The sequence below is a fragment of the Myxocyprinus asiaticus genome, chromosome 14 (assembly GCF_019703515.2).
Source record: "Myxocyprinus asiaticus isolate MX2 ecotype Aquarium Trade chromosome 14, UBuf_Myxa_2, whole genome shotgun sequence".
NCBI classification, from domain to species: domain Eukaryota; kingdom Metazoa; phylum Chordata; class Actinopteri; order Cypriniformes; family Catostomidae; genus Myxocyprinus; species Myxocyprinus asiaticus.
The window spans coordinates 20,118,151-20,144,587 of record NC_059357.1 but is presented as its reverse complement, the minus strand read 5'-3'; the positions used below and the strand labels follow the sequence as shown (position 1 = coordinate 20,144,587).

The window sequence follows — 26,437 nt, the reverse complement described above, 5'->3', positions numbered from 1 at the left end:
AATCTCACAGTTATGATTTAGCATCTCATAATTTTAATGTAGTATCATTATTATGATTTAATATCTCGTAATTTTGACATTTATCTCATAAGTATGACTTTCTATCTCATTAGTATGACTTTTTTATCTCAGAATAATATCTTTGTATCTCATGCTTGTGATTTTTTTTTTATTTCAACGTAATGACTTTTTATAATAAAATGATGACTGTATTTCATAATTTTGATTTACCAAAGCACGATTTATTTTAAATTAAAAAATGTGTTATTTAAATTATGTGGCGTAAATGGGCTTCCATATACAAGGGATGTTCTACCATAAAAATAAAATATCGAAAATTATAGTTTTATACATTTAAATTAAGCGCCTTAAAATGACATTTTTGGTATATTGAAAGGATTTTCAAACTTATTTTCAAACTTAATAGGACCTCAAAGCGTACGTTAGATACCAGGCTACAAGACAAAGCCTTTTTATGGCTTGGGTACAATGGGCGGCACCTAAATAATACATTTTAAATAGTACAAATACACAGAGAGGGTAATGCATATTTAAACATCTGAAACTGTGCAGGTTCAGAAAACCTTAATCCCATCAAACATGTATTTTTTCAAACAAACAGCCTTGTATTTTATTGCATAACTCCAGGAGGTCAGCAGGACAGAGGAGGGAAATTATGTTTCTTTCTCGTCCATTGATTTGTAGAACCGTGTGGTATTTTCTACATCTACACTCCCATAGGCCAGCTTCAACGCCGTGCAACTAAACCAGCCAATAGTATGAGGTAAAAAACACCGAGGCGCGTGTCACTTTTTACACGAACCAATAGGAGCGCGACCATGACCGTCAAGGATTGGTTTAATTCACTTTACAGTACGAGACTTTCAGCTTCGAAAACAACGCAGTACTGAAAAAATGAATGCTAATATCTAATCCGAATCACCTCACTTCGATTCCCCCCCTGCTGATTCACTGATTATATTTCCGCACCAGAAATAAAAAAAATGATGGAATATGGATGCAGCCGGAGCAGATGGCAGCAGGACTTGTAGCCAACAGGAAGAGCTAGCCTGCTAGCTTTATAACCAGTTTCACTAAGGACAAACCGATCAGAAATTTGAAGGAAAGCCCGTCAGGTAACTAAAATACGTTCTAATCGAACGTTAAAATCGATTTAATAGCGCCGCGTTCGCAGAAAAACGCCATCATGATTGATATTTTCAGACATAAAGGTTCAAACAGGACCGTGTCGGTCAGGTTGTGTTGTCCAGCGAGCTCACTGGACCGCGTTGGTTCTGGGAGGTTCAGGGTGAAGTTCGCTTCATTGACTCTCCTGACGGCGACAAACTGTCACTTGAAGTTTAGGCGATTTATGTAGACAATTTTGAACGGGCAAATTTTTCCCTCTGACCTCCAGTCATGCTTTTAAAATAATAATAATAATTGGGCGAATGTTTGTTTAATTACTAAAAAGGTCAGAGCTGTTTGATAACAGACTTGGGATTTATTGTGAGACCACGTGAAATTTCTTGCTGTAATCTATTTGATTAACCCTTTCACCCTTGTCCATAATTACTTTTTTCATGCACGTTTTCCCGATCCCCGTACTGCCGAAAGCGGTTGCTTTACAGCCATTCCTGTAGCTGTTTTGTTTTCCGCACTCACTTACTACTCATACTCTTTTTACAACTCAAGTGCTGACGTGTTTTCAGACAGAAAAAAGGCGGCATTGTATTGCGTTATAAGTAACCTGTCAGTCTCTTCTAGCTGTGCAATTGTAGCACACTAAATTTCATAATTTTGCAGCACATGCTCAGCTGAGTTCTCTCTGCCTGTAAAATAGAAGTGCCATCGTGTTTCAAAATTAAAAACTGATTTAGATGTGTCCCCCCTTCTGTTGTCTAAAGTTATAATGCCTTTTTGAGTCTATCTGAAAAGTCATCACAACTGGCAGATGTCAATATTATTGTTGATAGCTAGATGCCAATCAAGATTTCAGTTTGTCTGAGAGATCTGGGCAATTGTTACATTAATTATGACATAAAAGTATTGAACTTTTGGATGATGAAATATGTAATTATTTCATTAAAGTATCTGTTTGAACATTGTTCCCAACTCATCACCTACTCATTATATTTTAGTAAAAAAAAGTTGTAGCTAATTCAGATAATTATAGTGTAGGTTCTGCTTAGACATTTGCTTTAAACACATATTATTCCTGACAGCTAAAAGAAACAGTACCTTATAAAGGTGAAAACTATTTAGTAATATACGTATTAGAGCAGTTATATAACTACTTTGAGGTAGGGCTGCGCGATTATGATAAAAATCATATTTGTCTATTATTTCCTTTGATATTGTAATTGCGATTAATATCATTTACATAAATACTTATTTGGGGTGGATCATCTGCATGACATATTCTTTATGTTTGCTACACATCCAAAACAAGTTGAACTGTGTTCCTGAATGACTTTATTGCAGTTTTATTCATCAGTATATCAAGACTAGTTAAACGGTGAACTTTATGTTGGCCCTCTCAGAAGCATAAAAAACAAAGCTGTTATTCAAATTTTGAATAAGTCATATATACGCGAGCAATGGACATGTCTCGGATTGGTTAAAATTATCAACATGGGTAGACCTACATGGATTGCTAAAATTGACACCAGTGGTAGCTGTAATTTGTAATCACGATTATTTATTCGATGAATTGTGCAGCCCTACTTTGAGGTGTGCTCTAGTTTGAGATGCAGTGGGGTATTTTTTTTTTTTTCTTTACTGCTATAGTCTGCCCCATTACACTAAAAACAAAAAACAAAAAAAACATAATTTTAAAATGTACACATTTCAGTTTCATATAAAATTTCCATCAAGTTGAGAAATCCTTAACAAAATAAAAAACAAAATATTTTAAGTTTTATTCATTTAATTTAGTTAAAAATACACAATTCTATTTGAAGGGATTTTGTTATGAAATTTAATTGCGTAAATCTTTAAAATAGGCAAAAATATCTATTTTTTTCTTTTTTTAGAGTATAAGGGCAATTAAAACACTTTGACTTCTTCGATTTAATTCAAGATTATGATCTATTCTTTGTTAAAGCTGAAATATGTTCCTTTTTCAGTGTTAAAATACTTTCTCCTATCCAGCATAATATGCACAGACAACTACAAGTAAGCCATTCATAGATTAATTTTCTTGAAAGCTGTTAACACTGTGTCATTGTGGCACTATTATAATTCCTATGTTTGTTTTGAGTGTCCTGCTTCAACCTTAAGGCCAAAGTATACTTCGGGTGTCTGCGTTGCGGATCCCTCTGCGCACAGTATGTGTGACTCAAACTGCGTCATCAGCACAGCCACCTAGATTTTCTTGACTCGTGCACACGGTCTTCGTCTGTGCGCATCGTCTGTGCTGGCCATCGACTTCTAAAAGAGTGTCACAAAGCAGTCGTAGAGCACATGCATCCAACATGTTGCTTTTCGTTCGCAGTAAGAAAAGTATACTCAGAAAGGCAACACAGTATACCTTTAGATAGATAGCCTTTAGACTATCTGACTGTTTCAACAACAGCAGATGTGGGGCGTATTCAGAAAGCTGTTTTGAATTTTACAGTTCCGTTTGGTGGCGCTAGTGTTGCAAAAAGTACATACTTCAGCTTGTTAGTGTAAAAATGGTTATGGTACTACTAGTACTTGTAGTACATATACATGTTTCTTATGCCAAAAGATGATGAGGAGAATTGTAGAAGTCTGTGAGGTATAAAGGAAACATCTGCCTCTGGTGTCCTAGACTTAGTGCTTGCACGACTTGCAGCTGTTTGAATATGTAACTAATGGGTAGGGCTGGGCGATTAATCAAGTTTTATTTTCAGTTACGATTTTGGCTTCCAACGATTATGAAAACAAGATATTCGAGATAAAACTATTATTGTGCTGCATTCCGTTTCGCAGTTAAATACCCGGCGTTATATCTTTAAAGCATCCTTTATTAAAGTTCAAATAATAAGGAAGCGGGTTATGAAAATAAACTTTGAAACTGGTATTTCTCTGTGTGGTCAGTGCCGCGTCTATGAGTTGCGTGAAGTGACCGGGGAAGAGATTGAATCTTCTCATGGCTGATGCACACTGGTGGGGGGACTCTTGTCACTCACACGCGTTTGCTGCAGCTAGATTATAACATGATGGCTTGCAGCATAGTGAATTATACTGTATGTGTCACGTTCACTGTGTGTATCTTATCATGTAGAAAATCGGTGATGCGCAGCTCTATTAAGATGAGAAAGTCTGTTTTTTGTGAGTTAAAGATGGATTGAAGTGAATATAAAGGTGAGAGAATGTAGTCTTAGCCCATTATACACTAGAACAAAATACGGTTTTGATTAGTCTGTTTTGGCTTGTTTTCCAAAATCATATCTAAAACTCCTTTAAAACAACGTACATTTACTTTAGAGCTATACTGCAGAAGAAAAAATTGTTATCGGAGAATGCTGAATTAAATATTTAATCAGGGCTCGACATTAAGGGTTGTCCGGGACAAGCAGACTGATTAAAACGTCAATAACAAAAAATAACCAGCTATATTTGTGATAGCCTAGAAAGTTCATATTCTTATTCTGCTGTTGAAAATAATCCAGAGCATGTAATTTTTTTAATCCGCTATTGATCTAGTAACAGATGCGCCCTGTTTGATTGACAGGCAGTGAATGTGTTTGTGCTGAACATAGGCGTGTGTGTGAAAATGCTCACACTAGTGCGCACCTGAACGGTCAAATACATTTCAAAATTCTGCCAGAATGCCTGTCTTTGTGAGGTATTCATGTAAACACAGAGAGTGATGTCTAAAGTGAATGTAAACAGAGAAGAAAAAGGTGGATTTGTATTAAAATGTCAGACTTGTAAGTATAAATGTAAGCTAATAGACCTGCTGCTGTCTAGCGTGTCATTATAATAATCAAACAACCATAACAAGAAAATGAGAAAACACTCGCTACTCTTGACTGGGTAACTTTAGTAGCTTTAAAACTATGAATGTATTATAATCATACAGTGAAGACCAGTAGTAATTCTATACTGAAACATTCTGAATGTGTCCTTGAATACTCTAAACTGCTGTTAAAAAAGCACAGAATTTTCTTATTTTTTTATTTTGTTCTATTATTTGTAATCTATTTCTATTCATTGCTGTTTTTTATTGTTATTTTATTACTGACTGTTTACTAGTCTTGAATAATTACTTAAGAACTTGAAACCATTCTTCCATAACTAACATTATTTAGTGTTATTATTTGTTGTGGTTTTGAAGCTGGTATTGAGAATCGTCAAATTTCACTACCGACTACTGAAATTTTGGTATTGTGATAATGTATAGCCTTTATTGTTCATGGTAGATCTTGCTGCAATAACATAATGAAAAAGTAGATTTCATTCCATAGAACTATGAGCATCCCTACTGTAAGCGATGGCGATGGAGGCTTTCCTTTATTTGACTACCATACGTAACAAAATAATTATCATATGACAATAGCCTCCTCCCCTACCCAGTGCAGTTTACATTTCAAGTTTAAGGAAATCCACTGTTAAAAAGACAAGTAAAAAAAAAAAAGTTGAATAAATGCATGGTGTTTCCAAAGCCAGTGAGTAATTGTGTTAAATAATCGTGATCTCAATATTGACCAAAATAATCATGATTATGATTTTTGCCATAATCGAACAGCCCTACCAACAGGTGTAATTTCGTTCCAGCATGTTGATGGTGGGCGACCATGGAGGGATCCTATAGAATGAGTGTGAGAGAGCTGTGTGAGACAGATGATCTGGCCACGAGTCTGGTGCTGGATCCCTTACTGGGGTTCAGCACCCACAAGATGAACATAAGGTACTTATTTTGCAGAAACATTTTCCTGACACTACTGTTAAAATGCCTTTTAAATTATGTTTGAAATAGGGATGTGCCCGAAGCCGAATACCTTATTTGGAAAGGCAAGAATAATGACTTCAAAATGAATAACGAATTCATCCAAATAACAGAAAAAAATATTCGGAAGACTGATCATCCAATGAGCACAGACATAAAGCGATATTTTAAATAAACATATAGAAAACTACAAAGCAATGATGAGTCTGTGAAGCCAATATTACTACAGTGTAAACCTTTTGAATGAAAATGTGCATGGTGATTTTAAGTTAAGATCGGATGGCCGTATTCTTGGCTCCGTTTGCAGTCTCCGTTAATTGTGCGCATCTTAGAAATCTAAGCTTGTAAAGAGTATTAACTATATCATACACATTTTTCACTTCTTGAAATGTCTGTTTGAAATGCCTGATCACATTAATGACAAATTTTTCACACAATTCACACAAGTATTTATAAACCAAGCTGAGCACGATGTTTAAATCCTGACCAAAGAAGTGAGGATTTTATAATGGAGCTCGACTGTAAGTTAACCACATTTATATCCACATTAAGGTAATTATCTGGTTAATCCTTTATTCCAAAAAGGTTTAAATGCTGCATAGAGGTTTAAATACTTCATAGAGTGTAAATCTATTCAGAATATTCCTGCACACGGAGGATAAAAAAACAAAACAATAAACAACGCTTTTCATTTCTAGAAAAATGTAGAGGCTAGATCTTGCAATTTATTCCACTGCATTTCACTAATTCTGCACATGTAATTTAACCTCAACAAAAATATGTGAACACAAAATAAGCCTCGAGTGTATCATAAAACTTTCTGATAGAGATTTTTGGTGCTTTCAGATTGTATGCTATATTAATTTATTCTCATTTCTTTTAATATTCATATTTGTATTTAATATTCACTGCAAAAAGTGTACTTGACATTTTACAATTGCTTGATACCTTATGCCTCCAGAATATCATTGTTACTTGCACACTGCACAGACATAAATGAAGAGAAATCACAGTTAACAACATATTCCACAGTTTATGTAGCCTACATAATCAGCTTCATCTGGTGAGAAAAAATAAAAAATATATCAATAATATAAATAAAAATACTAAAAATATAATAATAATAATTAAATAGGCCTATCCGAGGCATACTTTATATACAGAAGCTCTCCTAAATGTAAGAAAGTTATATTTTAAAATTAGTTTTGATGCACTTCCGGTTTAAACCATGCCCACATCCGGTTCTATCCGAATACAGATACAGTTACAGATAATTTTTTCATAGTAACAGATACAGATAATGGCTTTGCTGCACACCCCTAGTTTGAAATACATGATGGATTTCCAGTACTCATGTCTTCTGTTTGAGGAAGTGTTCATTTATATTGTAGATTTAAAAACTATATATTGCATTTTTTTTCATTGTGTTCTTTCTCCCTAAATGAAGTGCACCCCCAGAGATTCGGCGATGGGGCTACCTCAGAGAGACACTGCTGCGGTTCAAACGCACACATGACTTCCAGACAACCTTTGATGCTCTGCTGGATGGGGAATGGGTCAGTGACTATTTCACTGGGCTGGGTTCACACCGACAGGAGTTGTTGAAGCAGCATGTGAGTGACCTTCCTACTTTTATCATTTCTTAAAAGATACGTTGAGAAATGCACCTTCCCTGTTTTTGTAAACATGTAATCAACAAAGAATAAGAAAGTCTTCAGTCATATCAGTGGCATTTAAAAAGCTGTTTTGTTCTAACTGGAGTTGGTCCCCCCTCATGGGGGCTGCCATGTTGAGATCACGACCAGCAGTGTCTCGAAATTCAACGAGTTACTAATAATTATGTACTTAGCACATTTCTAGAGCTGAAGGCGCTTTACAAAACATAAAGTACATCGAAACCCAACATTATGACAACAAACAAAGTCAAATCAACAGCCTTGTCCAGAGTAATGGCATGGGTCAACGTGTGCAGTCCACTTGTTCAAACAAGCAGTCCCTACTGGAGCAATTAAATACACTATGGTGACCTGCAGATCCCACACCACAGTGCAAGGACAAATGGTGGCGGGACTTCAAGTGGCTAGTGCAATCAAGAGATCAAATCAACCTGTTAGACAAATAAGAGCCAGCAAAACGTCTTTGCTGGGTCACTTGTTTGCCATTTTGATGAATACATGTCTGCTATGCTTGCCTAAAGGCCAGTATATACTTATGCGTTGAACCTATGCCATAGCGTGCCGTGCACTTTGGCAAAAATGTAACAAAGCATCGTGTCAGTGCAGACCACAACAGCTGTGATACATCATATCATATTGTATTGATCTTGTTTTAGTCGGGAGCATATTCTGTTTGTTTCATGAAGTCACAAGCCAAAAACATGACAAAAAAGACACTGTCTACAACTTCTTTGGGATTTTACTCTATATATTTTGTATGTGAGTGACACAATATTTGTTGTAGTATACTCGAGAACATTCTGATCTGTATGATGGTTTGACCGTATGTTTGACAGTATGGTGTACAGTTAATAATCATATTTCATAAGTTATGAAAACGGAACACTTAATTTGTCAGCAAATAAAAAAAGCACCTGTTAAGAGTTGTTTATATTGCCTACATGCTTGTAAAGTCCAGCTTTGAAGCTTTAAAACAAAGTTTTTTTTATGCCAGTGTCAGAGCATCGAAATGTCAAAATATTTATATTATTTAAGCAACTCAAGAGCAAGCAAAAGATTTAATTGTCTCTTCCAAACAGATGCACAGGTAGCTGTAATAACCTGTCAGGCTTTATTGCCTGCCGCACCTCCACCAGTGCCTTCAGACGGGAGCCACCTAACTTCAGTGTTTCACCCCATTAATCTCCTGGTGGTTGGGAAGTGGTCAGGGATGTCTCCCTGCCACCCTCCGCAGCTGGACACCGGATCCCCTCCAACGCCTCTCATCCTTGCCTTCCCATCCAGACATCCTTTCTTCACAAATTACTTGCAACCAGGGTTCTATATGTCATAATACCTCGACACGACCATACGCACCAGCCTGTTGGCCAACTGGCACCGAGATACATACTCCGTGCCCTACTGGAACTGGCACCGTATCTCTTGGTAACTCAGTGCCACTGGTTCCGTATGGCATACTACCTCAGCACAAGCCCTCACCACATATCACCCAGGTTCCCTATTCCTCAGTTTCCTACTTCTGAACACCCCATTTTTTTATCCTTCCTTCTTAACCATAGTCAGAAACTCCCTTTCTCAACTTCCTCTGCCAGTTCCTTCAGATGCTTTTTTAAAGCTGCTCCTATGATGCCAATGTCTCTAAATAGGTGCTACATTGATGTTCCCATAAATCCTTGGCACCCAACCTCCACAGGGTAAGTAGCAGTCCTCCATCCATTTTCCCTGCACACTGTGGCCAGATCAGCATATTTTAACTACTGCCTCTCATAGGCTGTCTCCAGACCCTCTTCCCATGGAACAGTTAGCTCAATCATTACTATTTTCCTAGCTGAAGTCAACCACAACACTACATCTGGCCTCAAGGAGGTAATGGCAACCTCAGTAGGAAATTTTAGCTGCTGGCCAAGGTCGACCATCATTGACCAATCACTTCCAGGTGCCAAGATTGATCTGGCTTCCCTCCGTGCTGTGCCTTGTGTGGCACCTCATTTTTTTAACAAAATCAGCAGCCTGCCTCTAGGGAGCATGGTTGCCTTTGTTAGCCTTTACTGTATGCACCTCTAGGATCTCTGCCAGCTTCCACGGGACCTGATCATGCCACCACCTGTTTCGTCCTTGTGCCAGGGCAGTCTGTGCACCTGACCAATATGTGCTGCAAGTTTGCTCTTGGGGCCTCACAGAGGGGGCAGCTCTCCTCTTTGCCATATCACAGTGACAAATTCCCAGGGCTTGGTAGGGTATCGTAGGTGGATCTTATTAGAAAACTTAGCCTGGCCTGGAGTACCTTCCACAGGTCAGCCCATTCTAACACTATCAGATGTCCCCTCCCATATGGTCCAGCACCCATGCTGTTGATGGCTGACCCTTCCTCTTCTATCCTAGTTACTTCCTTAACTACCATTGCTTTCCTCTTATTTCGGGAGGCTGCTGACCACAGTTTGGGAGCCACCCCTCATCCAAGGCCTGTTCTTCCTGACTGTGTTCTTCCAACAATCTTTTGACGCTGCAGTCTTGAAACCACCTGGTTTATGACCTCCTCTGCCTTCCAAGTTCTGCTGGTTTGGACTTGGACTTGACCTGCCCTCACTGCCTGGTCTGTCGATTCCCGTAGCTCCAAAGCAAGCCTGGTCCTTTCCTGCTTGTATCCCAGAGTGAATGATTTTTGAGGCAGTTGTAAAGCATTTCTTACAAACAATGCTACATCTGAGAGACAATGTGGCAGGCCTAGCCATTTCCTAATATAACAGCTGGCCTTGGTGTCCATCCTTGCCACTGCAGAAATCTCACACATTTTTAGCGGCCACATCAGGTGATGGTGGAGTGTAAATTGGTAACACCAAACCTTGAATTTGCCTGGGTGATGACAATTGTCTATCTTATCCAGGCCCTCTTTCAGTTGCTTCAGGACCAACTCTCCCATGTGTTTGTCTGAAAAATCTGCTGTGTATTCTCTCCCTAAACTTCGAACAGGCTGCTCTGCCACAACCAGGATTCTTTCCACCTCAAACGAAATCCGATCGTCCCTAATAGAAAGACTACGTGATTTTGTTGGCTTAATCTTCATTCTGGCCTATGCCAATAACTCTTCCAGCCTTTTCAAGAGCCGGTTTGTACATGCAACAGTCTGGAGGATGCTTGTGACATCATCCTTATAACTGCGCAGAGCTGACAGTCTCACCCCAGATTGTGCACAGATTCCTCTTACCATTTGTCTTGCACCAGTTAGGATGATCTTGAACGCAGCCGTAAACAAGATGGGAGAGATTGAACATCCCATCGCTATTCCTTTTTCTAGTTGCTGACATCGCGTTGTGTAGTCCTGTGTTGCATGACACATCATCAGGTCCCCATATTAGCTGTCTACCAAGCTCCTTATGCACTCTGGTACATGGAAAAACTCCAGTGCATAGCTAACAAACTGGTGTGGAACTGATCCATAGGCATTTGCCAAGTCCATCCAGACTACGTGGATGTCTTTCTTATCTCTCTTGGCAGACTAGATCTGCTCCCACATTACAATGTAATAAGTACAATTAAATTACAATAAACTGTGAACATCAATAATTATTTTAATGGCTTTGCAATTAAAGCATGATACAGTATGCAAATATATTAATATATGTAACTATATGCATGTTATAACAGGCCAGGCTTAAAATGCATCACTCAGTTTTCTACAACATGTAATAGGGGGTCTCTGCTCTGTCTTTCTGTGCAACAAGGGATCCTTGGCCTGAAAATGGTTTAAGACCCTTGCTTTAACAGGCAGCTCTTACTGTGTGTGTGGACGCTCATCATAAAAATGATCATCTTGAATAAACTTTTTGTAACGTCTTCATCTCTCTCTTTTAGATGTATCGCTATATGACAGCATTTCTGTTGGACAGTGGGGTGAACATTGAGCCGTGTAACCGCTATTCCTCAGAGACTAATGGAGCCAAAATTACATCCACCCGACACTGGTTAGAATCATCATTCTTTTAATGATTATAAGAAAATGTTTTACTTTTAAATGTAACAATTATTTTGGCCACATTTCCAATGAGTTCAGGGATATGATGTAGTTGAAGCTGAATCAGTAACATTTAAAACATGAATCTGGGTGTGAAATTCTCTAGGTTTGTGGGTGAGCGAGTGGAGGTTCTGCAGGGCTGCATAGCTGAGCTGAGCCCTGAAGACAGTGCAGTGCTGCGGGCAGGAGTGAATGACTTCAGTGTCATGTACTCGACACGCAAGAGATGTGCTCAACTTTGGCTGGGGCCTGCTGCCTTTATCAATCATGGTGAGATAATCATGTTACACAGAAGAACATGGACACATTTAGTCCATTTACTCATGACTGCCATAAGAATAATAAAATGAAGAGATTAAAATGTTTTTGATGTGTTGGATGTGAGACACATTTAGAAAAAAACTATTTGGTAATGAGTATCTAATTGTGCATTTTCCATTTGTTTTTATTTTCGGGTGCAGACTGCAGACCCAATTGTAAGGTAAGGCCCTAAATTTCTAAAAATATTTTACTATAATAATATTTTAAAATATAAGACTGTAGTGTGTCATGAAGCATACTGCATTTATAAGTACGCACATTTTACATTTATACACAATTGGCACAAATGATATGCTCTGTCTTCTTTAAGTATATACAGTAAATATACAGTTGAAGTCAGAAGTTTACATACACTTAGCTTGAAGTCATTAAAACTCATTTTTTAACCACTCTACAAATTTCATATTAGCAAACTATAGTTTTGGCAAGTCGTTTAGGACATCTAATTTGTGTATGACATGAGTAATTTTTCCAACTATTGTTTAAAGACAGATTGTTTAACATTTCATTGACTATATCACAATTCCAGTGGGTCAGAAGTTTACATACTCTATTACAACCTTTTAAGTTGGGGCACAAGCTGAATAGTCGGTTTAGAGCTAATGATTATTCATTGCAATAATCGCACAAATAGTCGAATAATCGTTCTAATAATCGTTAGATTAGTCGATTATCAAAATAATCATTAGTTGCTGCCCTATTCTGAACAAAAGAATGAAGGGGTCATGGGAGCGTGGTGGTGAGGTGTGGGAAGCTGTAAGCCCCAGGATATTTTGGGCTCACCTTCCTATCAACCAGAGGCGAGGAGTGGTGGTCGTGGTTACTTATGCCCCCACTGAAGACGAACATCTGTGGAGGGATGCAGGCAAGGCCGATGAGTCAGATGCCTTCTATGACCTCCTGTCACAGGTGCTAGCTAAAGTGGCCCCTCGGGATAGATTCATCTTGTTGGGTGACTTCAATGCCCAAGTTGGCCAGGATGCTGGCACCTGGTCTGGAGTGATTGGAAGGCATGGGCCAGATCAGCTCAATAACAACGGCAGGAGGCTGCCAGATTTTTGTGCAGCCCATGGGCTTGTAATTACCCACATGCTGTTCCGGCATCAGCGCATCCACACTACATCACGGATGCATGCTGTGTCCAAGCAAGAACATCTGCTGGACTACATAGTGATGGAACAGCTGTTGGGGGCACATGTCCTTGACACCAGGACCTACCGTGGAGCTGATCTGACCACTGACCATCAACTTGTCATCTGTAAGATGCGCCTGCCATTCTTCCACTCCGGTGGTGGGTGTACACCCAGGTCCCCATTCAAACCCTTAGTGGCATGGTCTCAGCTAGCTGATGAAAGTTGCAAGCGAGAATTTCATCATCGCTTGCGGCTGGGTTTTGCATCATCCCCCAATCCTCCAGATGTCGAGGGGAAATGGGCGAGGTTTAGGACTGTGACTCATACAGCTGCAATGGCTGCTTTGGGTACACGGTCCAGACCTCCCCAGAGACCCTGGCTGACAGAGGAGGTGTTAAAGCTGGCTGAGAAAAAGCGACAGGCCCACTCTCATCGGCTACAGCATCCCACGTCGGAGAATAAGGAGGCTTACCGCAGCCTTCGCTCGGAGGTTCGGAGAGCCGTGAGGTGCTGCAAGGACGGGTGGTGGTCGCGGGTTGCTGGGGAGATGGAGTCTGCCTCAGCGGCCCGTGATCACAAGTCGCTCTTTAATTACATCAAAAAAGTAACCTGCAGCGCCACACCTATTACCATCATTAGGGGAAAGAACGGTGATCCAACCTCCGACCCCCAGGAACAGGTTTGCAGATTTGCTGAGCATTTCTGTGAGGTCCTGGGAGAGGGGAAATCCCTCAGTCAGGAAAACAACGTGGGACAAAGTGGGGATGACCCTGCCGAGGTTGCGGTGCCTCAAATATTGGAGGAAGAAGTCACCCCCTATGAGTGGTTGGCTGAGGTGCCATCTGTTGAGGAAGTACGGAAGGTGATCCAGAGTCTGAGACCGGGAAAGGCACCGGGCAGAGATGATCTCCCAGGCGAAATGCTGAGGGAGGGTGGCATTTGTGCACAGACTGCCCTACATGACATCATAACAACAGTCTGGACCACTGGATGGGTTTCGCAGGATTGGAAGGATGCCCTGGTGGTCCCCCTCTTTAAGAAAGGGGACCGCACAGACTGTTAACAACTACAGGGGCATCTCACTCCTCAATGTGCCGGGAAAGGTCCTGGCATGGATTATTCAATATCGCCTCGCTAGGCACGCTGAGGAGAGGCTTACGGAGCCCCAATGCATTTTCAGGAAAGGGCGGTCCTGCACAGATGCCATATTTTCTGTCCGTCTGCTACAGCAGAGGTGTAGGGAATTCCAACAAGACCTTCATCTCTGCTTTACTGACCTGGTCAAGGCCTATGATGCCATCAGTAGGCCTGGGCTTTGGGTTGTTCTTCATGCTTTCAGAGTACCTGACCCTCTACTCCCGATCACAAAGGACCTTCATGATGGTGAGCGGGCCCGGGTAAAACTACGTGGCCGGGAGTCAGAGCCATTCCCTGTACACCTTGGGGTGCGACAGGGATATCCTCTTGCTCCCACATTATTTAACATCTATTTTGACCACATAGTTCGTGAAGCCTTCAATAGCTGTACTGGAGGAATTTCCATCTGGTACAGATACAATGGGAGGCTGATCGATGCCCGGGTGCGGTCAAGGGATGGCTCCCTATTGCTCAACCATGTTATGTATGCCGATGATCTGGTAATTGCTGCTCATTCAGAGGAGGAGTTGGGGGTGCTGCTGCTGAACCTGGAGCTTGCCACTAAGAGGTGGGTCCTTACCAGCAGCCCCACCAAAACTAAGCACCTGCCTGGGTATTTTGTACCATCGGACACTCCACCCCCCCAACTCCCAATTGGTGATGGAGTAGTTGTGGAGAGAGTGGAGAGTTTCCCATACCTGGGCAGTGTGCTCATGAACGGCTCCGGTTTAGCAGCGGAGGTTTCACTCCGAATCAGTCGAGCGGCATTATCTTTTCATCGGTTGCGTAACGCTGTGTGGAAGCTACCTGGTCTGTCGCTATGCACAAAGCTTCAGGTCTTCTCGGTCACGGTCGTTCCCTCCCTTCTCTACGCTTGCAAAACCCGGACCCCGTTAATGGAACATCTTTCGTTAGAAACATTTAGGCTGACCTGCCTACGATCCATCCTGGGTTTAACCAGGCTGGATTGTGTGAGGAGCTCACAAATCCTTGAAAGATCTGGACAAAGTCCCATCAGTGAGCTCCTCCAGCAGGCAATGCTGCATTGGCTGGGCCATGTAGACTGCATGCCCAGCCACCGCATGCCTAAACAGCTTTTATTCGACTGGATTGAGGGGGCTAAATGGGCGCAACACGGGTTAGAGAGGAGATGGAATGATGTGGTATGGGAGGATCTGAAGCTGAGTGGACTTGCCGCTGACTGGTACCAGCAGTGTCAAGATCGGCCTCGGTGGAGGAGGCTCGTGAAGGATGCTACTGGGCAGTTGGAGGCAGTCACCATCCAACAACAACGGAGGGTGGAGGAGCGCCACTCACAACAACGAGCGGAGCGTCGGGTGGCTAAAGCACAGCAAGTTGGCACAGTAGGGGACACAGGTGGTCCATCAGCCAGTCGTCTCAGTCAGTCAACCCGTGGCATCTGGGTCTGCCCCGTGACCTCCTGCCAGCAGGCTTTCGAAACTTCACGTGGCCTCAAGGTGCGCACAGCCTGGCACAAACGTTGTGGTGACGTCACCGCCACTTAGTGGCAAATGCCGGTTTTTGTTGTTGTACAGTTTTGCTCAAAAGTTTGCATACCCTGGCAGAAATTGTGACATTTTGGCATTGATTTTGAAAATATGACTGATCATGCAAAAAAACATATGAAGCCATTTATTATCACTTAGTTGTTTGGCTCCTTTTTAAATCATAATGGCAACAGAAATCACTCAAATGGCCCTGATCAAAAGTTTACATACCCTTGAATGTTTGGCCTTGTTACAGACACACAAGGTGACACACACAGGTTTAAATGGCAATTAAAGTTTAATTTCCCACACCTGTGGCTTTTTAAATTGCAATTAGTGTCTGTGTATAAATAGTCAATGAGTTTGTTAACTCTCACGTGGATGCACTGAGCAGGCTAGATACTGAGCCATGGGGAGCAGAAAAGAACTGTCAAAAGACCTGCGTAACAAGGTAATGGAACTTTATAAAGATGGAAAAGGATATAAAAATATATCCAAAGCCTTGAAAATGCCAGTCAGTACTGTTCAATCACTTATTAAGAAGTGGAAAATTCAGGGATCTCTTGATACCAAGCCAAGGTCAGGTAGACCAAGAAAGTTTTCAGCCACAACTGCCAGAAGAATTGTTCGGGATACAATGATAAAAACATATACACTATATTGCCAAAAGTATTCGCTCACCCATCCAAATAAATGAATTCAGGTGTTCCAATCACTTCCATGGCCACAGGTGTATAAAATGAAGCACCTAGGCATGCAGACTGCTTCTACAAACATTTGTGAAAGAATGGGCCGCTCTCAGGAGCTCAGTGAATTCCAGCGTGGTACTGTGATAGGATGCCACCTGTGCAACAAGTCCAGTTGTGAAATTTCCTCACTACTAAATATTCCACAGTCAACTGTCAGTGGTATTATAACAAAGTGGAAGCGATTGGGAATGACAGCAACTCAGCCACGAAGTGGTAGGCCACATAAAATGACAGAGCGGGGTCAGCGGATGTTGAGGCACATAGTGCGCAGAGGTCGCCAACTTTCTGCAGAGTTAATCGCTACAGACCTCCAAAGTTCATGTGGCCTTCAGATTAGCTCAAGAACAGTGCGTAGAGAGCTTCATGGAATGGGTTTCCATGGCTGAGCAGCTGCATCCAAGCCATACATCACCAAGTGCAATGCAAAGCGTCGGATGCAGTGGTGTAAAGCACGCCGCCACTGGAATCTAGAGCAGTGGAGACGCGTTCTCTGGAGTGACGAATCACGCTTCTCCATCTGGCAATCTGATGGACGAGTCTGGGTTTGGCGGTTGCCAGGAGAACGGTACTTGTCTGACTGCATTGTGCCAACTGTGAAGTTTGGTGGAGGGGTGATTATGGTGTGGGGTTGTTTTTCAGGAGCTGGGCTTGGTCCCTTAGTTCCAGTGAAAGGAACTTTGAATGCTTCAGCATACCAAGAGATTTTGGACAATTCCATGCTCCCAACTTTGTGGGAACAGTTTGGGGATGGCCCCTTCCTGTTCCAACATGACTGTGCACCAGTGCACAAAGCAAGGTCCATAAAGATATGGATGAGCGAGTTTGGTGTGGAAGAACTTGACTGGCCTGCACAGAGTCCTGACCTCAACCCGATAGAGCACCTTTGGGATGAATTAGAACGAAGACTGCGAGCCAGGCCTTCTCGTCCAACATCAGTGTCTGACCTCACAAATGCGCTTCTGGAAGAATGGTCAAAAATTCCCATAAACACACTCCTAAACCTTGTGGAAAGCCTTCCCAGAAGAGTTGAAGCTGTTATAGCTGCAAAGGGTGGGCCGACGTCATATTAAACCCTATGGATTAAGAATGGGATGTCAATTAAGTTCATATGCGTCTAAAGGCAGATGAGCGAATACTTTTGGCAATATAGTGTATATATGTCTGGAACCCATATATTGCATTGCGTTTTAACTTCTTGACACAGTAGGAGTGTAAGAGTGTGTAATATCATCTGATGGAGCAACAATTTAGATCATTGTATTGGTGTAATACTGTTTTAGTTATTTGCAAACTTTTTTTTTAGAAGGTTACAAATTTTCTGCATATGTTTACAGCACCAATTCATTGGCTATATGTGGTTATTATACAGCTCTCAGGAATATTTGACACCAATTGTTTAATCACCACATTCTGAAGTCAAATATTCTTGTATAATTAGCGCTAAACTGTATTTGACAGTTGTCTCAGGCAACCAATTTCCTACATAGCTCTGCAAGTTTCAAGTTCCTTGTATCACTCTGTGGTCTCTTTCTTCTCACATAATAACAAATTAAACTCAAATCAATATTACATGTCCATAATTTGTTCATACTCTGTTTGTTTCTATTCCCCCTTATGCTCTCGTAGTTCGTCCCTGGAGATAAGAATGGAGCTTGTGTTAAAGTGATGCGACCCATCTCACCAGGGGAAGAGATTACCTGTTACTATGGGGACAGCTTTTTTGGGGAGAGTAATGAAATGTGTGAATGTTGCACCTGTGAGAGGTGAGAGACAATACATTGGTACTGCTTCAAGGCCAACTGCTTTGGGGATTATAGTCATGTTGAACCTATCATGTTAAACACATAATTATCTCTATGGACTCTTATAAGGAGTCTTATTGTGTTAAACAGTTTTTTTTTTTTTTTTTTTTTTTTTTTTTTGTCAAGTTGCAAAATTGCTTTATTTAAAAACCTTTTAACAACTTTCTTTACAATAAAATCCCTTATGATTCAAGTCTTATGATGCTAATCTATGTAGGAGAGGAGAGGGATCGTTTGAGAAGAGAGACAAGTTGCCAGACTTGGTTTGCTCCAGTGTTCCAGGTTCGGGACAGAAATATAAGTTCAGAGAGACTGATCTGAGGCTTAACAGAAAAAGGGGAAATGGCACTCCAACTCCAAAGCCATTTCTCACTGTATCACACTCTGGTATGTGTGTTATATTATTCATATTTGCTGACAAAGTTATGTTCATATCCTACTTGTGTCCTGGAGTAAAATTTCACTTATAAAATGTTAGTGTAAAATTGCAAGGCATACAGCTGGTTAAGGATCCCAGTGCTCTGTTCAATGCAATTTTAAACAAGGAGGTTTTGATCTGATATTACCATCCCAACCCCTTAACTCTGACTGTCTGCTCTTCTCCTCTCATTTTCTGTCAGCCTTGCCTATGTGGAATACATTTTCCCAGCGGACAAAGAGGAACACCCTTGTTTTGAGCAGTAAGATGAGAAAGACTCATGGGCAGAGGAGGGAGGAGCTTCGCAAACAGGTGGAGAAGAAGAGGCACAAACGTTTATCATCTTTGTCTCACCATGGACTTAGGGAGCTAAGTGTTTGCCTCTATCAGCACAGTGTAAATTTCCTGCTAAGCTGTAGGAACCCCACAAGCAAAGAAAGGACCCTGTTGTACCTAATTGAGAAGGAGAGAACAAAACCTGAGAGGATCAAAAGAAACAATGAATCTGTCCCTCCATCACCCAGTAATGCAAACAAAAATGGACCAGAGGATAGAAAGGATACAGATGGAGACATGTTAAATCGAGACTCTGTCATTAGGTTTAAACCATTTACTATTGGATGTGTTTCCAGAATCCCTGAAAGAGACGGCATGAAAGCCAAGGGACGTTATGCTGACGCTTCATCTGTCAGAATTGTCCACAAGATGGCCATTTCCTCAAGGACCAGGAACATTCTTCGGAGTCGTCTGAGCAGTCTCCGAGCAAGCAATAGATCTAAACTCTCCATATTCAACAAAAAGCGGACCAGACTGATCAAGCTAAACCCTAAACTCTCTACAGGCAAAAGAGAATGCTCTGTCTCACAGGCACAAGTAGGGAGACGGCAAAGAGGAAGTGAGGTTGAATCCAAAAATATCCCCAATACTGTTTTAACTCCTGGCAAACCAAGTACTGATAAGCATATACATACCAGAGAGACTGAAACTAATGGTGACAAATCATCACAAACAGAGAGCACAGTGATCAGAGAGGCGCAGCAGAGATTCTTTAGGGATCACCTCAGGGTGGTGGCTGGCGGCGAGAGACACATCAGCGGTTCCAGTGCTACTAGGGAAGGTGATGTTAGTTCTTCTGTAGCTTTAGGTGCCTCAGGGGATAACAAGCAAAACCACAGGCAGTCTGCCGCTTCTAGTACTGTAAGCATTACTCCGTCCTCATCTTCACAGTCTTTTCATAATCCTGTCTCTCTCCTCTCAGGCTTAAATCGTGACCTCAGAGTAAGTCTGGTCAGGGTAGCTATCCCAGGAGAAGCCAAGGCTGAAAGTACAGGTCAGATGCAGGCAGACAGTGGAGGAGACAAAGTTATCACACCACCAGCAGCATCAGTGCTGCAAAGCATGGAGTTAAATGGGAGCAAAGAAACCAATAGACAAGGTAAGAAGGGGGTAAAGGAGATGTATTTCACACCAGTAAATTTGGAGAGTGCAGATAAGTACTTGAAAGTAGCATGTGATATCCTACCATGTGCTTCAGAGATAGACAAAAAAACAGTTAAAACGCAACCTGTTGTGAAAGAACTTGTAGATGTGTGCGGTAAAGGTAGCCACAGTGAGCAAGAAATTGAAGGTAATCAAGATAGAGATAATGACATTGTAACGGTTGCATCTGTTGAGGTCACTATTCCGAAAAATTCAGAAGATACTAAAAGACATACGCTTGAGAATGCTTTAATAAAGCAAAAAGGTGCATCTAAGGATAAAAAACAACCAAGTGTTAAGAGCACACCTGAAGTGCAAGGTAAGAAAGAGAGCGGTTGTAAGGTAATTGTTCAAGAAAAAGATCTAAATAGGAAAGAAATAACAGCATATTTTAGAAGCAAGACAGTTGTCATCAAAAAAGCGAGAGTACTGCTTTCAGATATTAGGAAGAGTTTGAGTGGCCAGTTTAGTCAACAAAATAAGGATGCTAATGGTCGCCACCCTGTACTTTTGAACTCTCCATCCAGTTACAAGAGTAATGTAGCTGTTAATATGAAGACACAATCACCTGCTGCTAATAAAGAGAGGAAGGACATGGACAAACAATATGCGCTCAATAAGAAAAATGGGCACCCTAATCAGGAAGTCACTCCAGTTAATCAGTCAAATATCAGTACGGTTCAAGTGAGACGGTCTGAAAACCGTTTTCTTTCCTCGGAGCCTCTGTTGATGAGCAGGGTTTCTCTGGAAAACAGTCCCCAGAGCAATATTCCCCTAAAGAAACGTGCATTTCGAGAATCGCTTGATACAGACCCAGATCAGGATAACAATGTTCCTGCAGCAACACAATGTACAGATGCCAATAATGAAACAGAAGCCAAGCTATACAGTCTGTCTCCTAAGCCAAGTGACAACAGCAGTGTGGGAAAAAAAGAGCAGAAATGTCCAATATCAGAATCAAGCTCAACTCTCAGTGACAAAGTTGATGCTGGATCAAAAAAGTGTGGATCATCCAGATTGATCAAAAATTCATCAAAACAACGCTGCAGAGGTCGTCCAAGGGCACAGCCTGTAACAGTACAAAGCAAGGCTAGAGGATATGGAGATAGTACAAGTAATGTATCTGTAGCTGAGAGACAATTCACTAAACCTAAGAAATTAACATCCAGAATTGATGAAAAAGTGGAGTGCAGTAAGACTGAGATGGAGGGGAGTCAAGCAGAAAGAGAGGAAAAAGTAGAAGGACAGACAACGGAAGGATCAGGGGGCTGTGAGATAATGGATAATACAGCAGCTAACATTACAAATGAGTCTACCTCAAATGTTTCTGATGAGACAGAGGAAGATCAGAAGCTAAACTTCAGAATCCGCCTTAAGAGGAAAAGGGGAAAACAGTGGGAAATGGAGAATACGGACGAAGAAACAATTGTGGACAAATCAAGCCCACAGCAACGCTTGGTTGCAGTTGACCCTTTTAGGGCCATTTTGGATTCTGTCTCTATTTTGAATGCAGAAATGGAGAGGATTCGGTGTCATGGGGAGGCAGATAATGGCATAGGTTTGGAAAAAGCCACTAAAGCAGTCCAAGATGTGCTGGAGCATTGCAGAATGGAATGTGCACCTAAGCCAAGGAAAAGACAACGAAAAGTTAGCACACCTAAAAACAGCCATGATGTTACAGAAGAGCTAATACAACAAAACCAACCTGGTCTAAAAGTTGAGGTAGACATTGATGACATTAAACCATTACCTCCAATTCGATTGTGCAGGAGGGCTGAAGGCAAATGGGAGGTGCAGTGGAAAGAAGCTCAGAAACATGATGGGAACAAGCAAACAAAGGATTCTGCACACATGGAGCCAAATAAATTAATATATGTCCCTTCTAAAATGGCAATATTGGAACAAATGCCTCACAGAAAAATTAAAGAAGAAAATCTGTCCCCTTGCCAGGAAGAAGTGGCAGTGCATATTTGTAACAAGGGCACAGAGACCTTCAAAGATCCACTGAGTTTTGAGACTGCACCTCAACCATTATCCCTTTCACCTTTGTCGCTTTATTCTCCTTGCTATGAGGGGCTGACAGGAGTTCGTTATGTCGGTGGCAGTGTTCAAGCAAAAGAGGATTTTGGAGAGAAAATGGCCTCACAGAATATTGATAGGAATGAGAGTCTTAAGACAGGAGTTAGTAAAACTGAGAGTAAAGGAACAACTGATGCTTCCTTGAGTCACAATTTATTTCAGATTAATAAAAGTCTTTCAAGATTGCAGGCTCTGAGTCAGCCACAGGTATCTGAAAAAAGTGTGCCCACTAACACCAGTGTAACATCCTCTCAGATTCAGTCTCCCCCCATCTCTCCCTTCACCACTGAGTGCAGCTTTAGTAATTATCCAGAGGATGTCCTTGACTTTCCATGTTTGAATCTTGAAAGCTATGATCAAATAGCAACGCAAAACAGCTTGGCAAGCTCTTTGATGGACTACTGTTCTGGTGAACCACATAACACAGGTTCCTTCAACAGCCCCTTCACTCAAAGTCCTACAGATGCATGGAATCCAGAGACACCTTACCTGGGATCCCCGAGCCCAGTGAGTACCTTTAGTGATGGTGAAGATCTAAGCTTCCCGGATCTTGTCTTTACACAATCTGACACATTCTCATCTAGCAGTGGTAATACAGCCATGAGTTCTGCTCCTCTTCAAGACACTGAAAAAGATTTATACTTGTCTGAAGGTGAGTTGTCAAAAAGTCCCACAGTGCTCCAGGTCCAGGAAGATTCAGCAACACAGTTTCTCCGCAAAGACTTGATAATGTATAATAATGAATCTACAAATGCTAAACAGTCAGTACACTCAACTGCACATATACATCCTCAGGATAAAAAGTTCAACGTCCTTGATTCCATTATTAGCACAAAGACTGTGTCAGCTGAGTCATGCTTAGCTAAAATCCAGGAGAAAGACAAAACTCATGGACCTCTCAACTTAAGCTCTTGTAAAACCCAACCCGTCTTTCCGAGCCAGTCAACACAAAGCCTGCCTGGTGCTGGATCTCAGAGTAACGTGGTTACACCCTTCCATTCTCTTCACGTAGGTAGTAAGTCCACCTCACTTGCTGACTTCCAAGGGATGTTAAGCTCTGGTAATACACTTTTTCGCAGCTATGACCGGAAGCTTCCATTTTTCCAGAACCAAAAGAATGTTATGAAAACTGAGGGAGGCCAGAATGCATGTAGAGTTTCTGTGGCTGCCAGCAACCAAAAATCTAGCAACAGCCTGGAAAGCACCTTCACTGGTCCAGGGGCATCCAGTTCTGATATTGGAAAAGATTCTGCAGCTAAATGTCCTAATGCAGGGTTTTCAAGATTGACTGAAAATCTACAGAGAAGCACCAAGAACACCTCATCAAAACAGTGCCCTGCTAATCCTTGCCAGCAAAGTGATCGCATTCACCCTGTTTATTTCCTCAGCTCTAGCAAAACCACATCGAATGCTTTCAGGAACATTCTAGGTACAAAGCCCCAAATCTCACAGAATGATAAAAATCCTTCCTTGCCCTCCACATTTTTATTTTCCTCTACTCAAAATCCTCAGTGTTACAGTACACCACAGAGCAAAAGCTCTAAATTGGAGAAACCCCATGCTGTTGTGGCTCCCACTCAAAATGCTCAAATTTCTGCAGTGTCTACTACTCTTCCTAAAACTCAGATGTATACAAATGTTTCTCACTGTGATTCTTCTGACTTCAACTTCAGCTCCTCCCTTTCACCTGCTGTATCAAAGCACAGCAGTCCTCAACTGGGATACAGGGAATCCTCAACCCATGAGATCCCAGGGACTAAAACTCAGTCAAACACATTTACACACAGTCAGCTTCCTCACCAGTCTTATGTTGTAAACTTTACAGGAGATCATTCTGTTACTTTGGGGTACAGTGATGATGGTGAATGCTTGAATTACACTGGTTCAAGGCCTGCAAATTACACGTACCATTGTCTCATGGAGCCTTCTGGAACTCAAGGAAGGCTGGTTGTAGAGGCATGTGGTCCCTCAAACTTCTCACCTTCTCCATCTTTGGGTAGGTTTGCAGGATCTAAAGTCCATGGGGGCCAAACTGGTAAAGACCCACAGCAGCAGGGGCAGCCTGGAACTCACCCATACAATTCTCTACACTTTTCCACCTCCCACTCGCAAAGCACCCCCACAACGGATCGCAAGCCTAAGAGACTGAGGCTTGTGGTGACTGACGGTACAGTCGATCTGGACCTACAATATACTGATTAAAAATGATTGTTTGTTGTTGCAATGCTGACATATATTTTAGAGATAATATTTATTTACATTCAATGTGTTAAGGTGTTATCTTTGTTTTCATTAAAATTGTACAGATTTATGTACAATCTCCTGTTCTTAGCATCAAAATAAGAAAAACAGTTTTTCTTGAAATATTTAGTCACAATTTTATCAGCACACCTGCTTAATAGTTTGTATACTATATTTAATGAAGTCTGCTTAGTATGTTATTATAGATGGTAATCTTTCCATGCCAGTGGGTTTTTTTAAAGGGGTAATTCATCCACATTTACTCACCCTCTGTGGGTGTCATCATTTACTGTTGTTTCCTCTGTGGAAAAGAAAAGGAGATGTTAGGGAGAATTTTTTTTTATAGCATCAGTCACAATTCACTTTCCCTATCACGGTCATCTTTATTTTCTATACAATGAAAGTGAATAGTGAATGAAGTTAACATTCTGCCTAACATCTCACTTTGTGTTCCACGGAAGAAAGTAAGTCTTACGACTTTGGAACAGCATAAGGGGTGAGTGAATGATGACAAAAATTTCATTCATGGGTGAATTAAGTGTTGAAGACAAAAAATTATATTCTGTTTAACCTGTAGTACATAAGACTTGCCACATGATGGGGATGTGGCTCTCCATGATGGGGAAATTATTTCATTCCCTCCTAGCATTTTTTCATTTCAAAGTTATCTAAGTAGCTGTTATTTAAAAGATGTGACCCATCAACATATGTGAGAGGAATTTGCACATATGGCAACTTGCATGTTTCATTGGGGTTGCACATGAATGACTAAGGCAGGATTCATGTGTTTTTCACAATCCCCCCCCCCCGCAGTCAAACTCACAAACATTTGTGCAGCTTATGAAAAACATACTTTAGCGTAGCTCTCAGGTGTCCTGCATTTGCCTATGGGGATTCCTGTATCTCGCATAAGAGAACTTTAGGGGCTGCTACATTAAATACACACATGCTCTTGTAACAATCACAAGCATTTCTGAATCCTAACCAGCTATTGTCAGGGTTATTTATTTGAATAACATCCCATCTTTAACACTCAAGTCTCCCACACTTTGCAAGCACATTGTTAGAGCACATTGTGTTTTAATCTTTGATGCATTTTTAACACCAAACCCTAGGTGTCTATTTCAGTTTCACGGTTTCTTGTACCATATTATGTATTACTATGGTACATTGGGACACAAATGCATATTTGTTTAGTTGCCACGTGTATATCTCTATAGAGAAATATTTAGTGCCCTTTGGAACTGTTCATTGATCAGACTCCCTGTTTAACACTTGATAGAATATTGTTACATGTACTGTAGCTCTGTAGGTCTCCATGACCCAAAGCCAGAAATCATTGGCCAACATTATGTTGTGTTATCTTACCTTTTTCTCAGTCCATGTCAGAGATTCAAGGCGTTTGTTGGTTTTTCCTCAATTTTGTGGACATGAGAAAGTTGTTGACATGAGAAAGTTTTGGGCACGAACATGTTTGTTGTAGTTGTGTTCAGCCTTGCCTCAGTCTATAAAAGCCAGTGTATTCATTATATTTATTTCAATATGTTCTTAACATGGTGCTTCAATATAACTTAATTTTTTTATTATTGTACTGGACATAATGTATTTTACTCCATTTTTAAAAGCTAGAACAGAAATATCTGTTTTTGTTCTGGTAATTCTTGTATGGCCATCTTGTTTGTTACTTAGAAAAATTGTAAGAGATGAAATTTTAAATTGTTATTGTTCCACTGTAAAATTGTAAAAATTAGAATAACGCAAGTAAAATGAAATGATTTTAAAAGGAGCTGTTCGTGGTGTTTTTTAGCATACTGAAAAGTTACAATAGAATTTTGTTAATATTTTTTTTAATTGTTGCCAGTTCTCTGAAAACAAGTTCATAGAATCACTGTGCATGAAAATAATATTTATACAAATATTGGTAAAATATATTTTAAGAGCGTCAGATCCCTGTATAATTGA

The 26,437-nt window shown here is 40.9% G+C and overlaps 1 protein-coding gene across 3 annotated transcripts; it reads left to right on the top strand.

Moving 5' to 3' along the window:
* Positions 1–393: 393 nt before the first annotated feature.
* On the top strand, positions 394–26,261 carry LOC127451219 (uncharacterized). 3 transcript variants are annotated; one of them, XM_051715737.1, is made up of 10 exons: positions 394–1,136; positions 5,749–5,881; positions 7,368–7,533; positions 11,449–11,558; positions 11,715–11,878; positions 12,070–12,089; positions 18,083–18,219; positions 18,476–18,645; positions 18,879–19,793; positions 19,935–26,261. In XM_051715737.1, the coding sequence occupies exons 2-10, from the start codon at positions 5,769–5,771 to the stop codon at positions 24,434–24,436; spliced, it is 6,297 nt and encodes a 2,098-aa protein (XP_051571697.1). In that variant the 5' UTR covers positions 394–1,136; positions 5,749–5,768; the 3' UTR covers positions 24,437–26,261. The 3 variants fall into 3 exon arrangements, with proteins under 3 accessions (XP_051571697.1, XP_051571695.1, XP_051571696.1); XM_051715735.1 differs by having other exon boundaries at positions 18,879–26,261; XM_051715736.1 differs by lacking the exon at positions 394–1,136 and adding an exon at positions 2,981–5,639 and having other exon boundaries at positions 18,879–26,261.
* Positions 26,262–26,437: the final 176 nt, after the last annotated feature.

Bases quoted from the DNA above. Each gene is read 5' to 3' on its own strand.
- LOC127451219 (XM_051715735.1), top strand. From the start codon at position 5,769: ATGGAGGGATCCTATAGAATGAGTGTGAGAGAGCTGTGTGAGACAGAT. The intron at 11,879-12,069 runs GTGAGATAATCA...TTTCGGGTGCAG, and splicing joins TGCTGCCTTTATCAATCATG to ACTGCAGACCCAATTGTAAG. The intron at 18,220-18,475 runs GTGAGAGACAAT...TAATCTATGTAG, and splicing joins GAATGTTGCACCTGTGAGAG to GAGAGGAGAGGGATCGTTTG.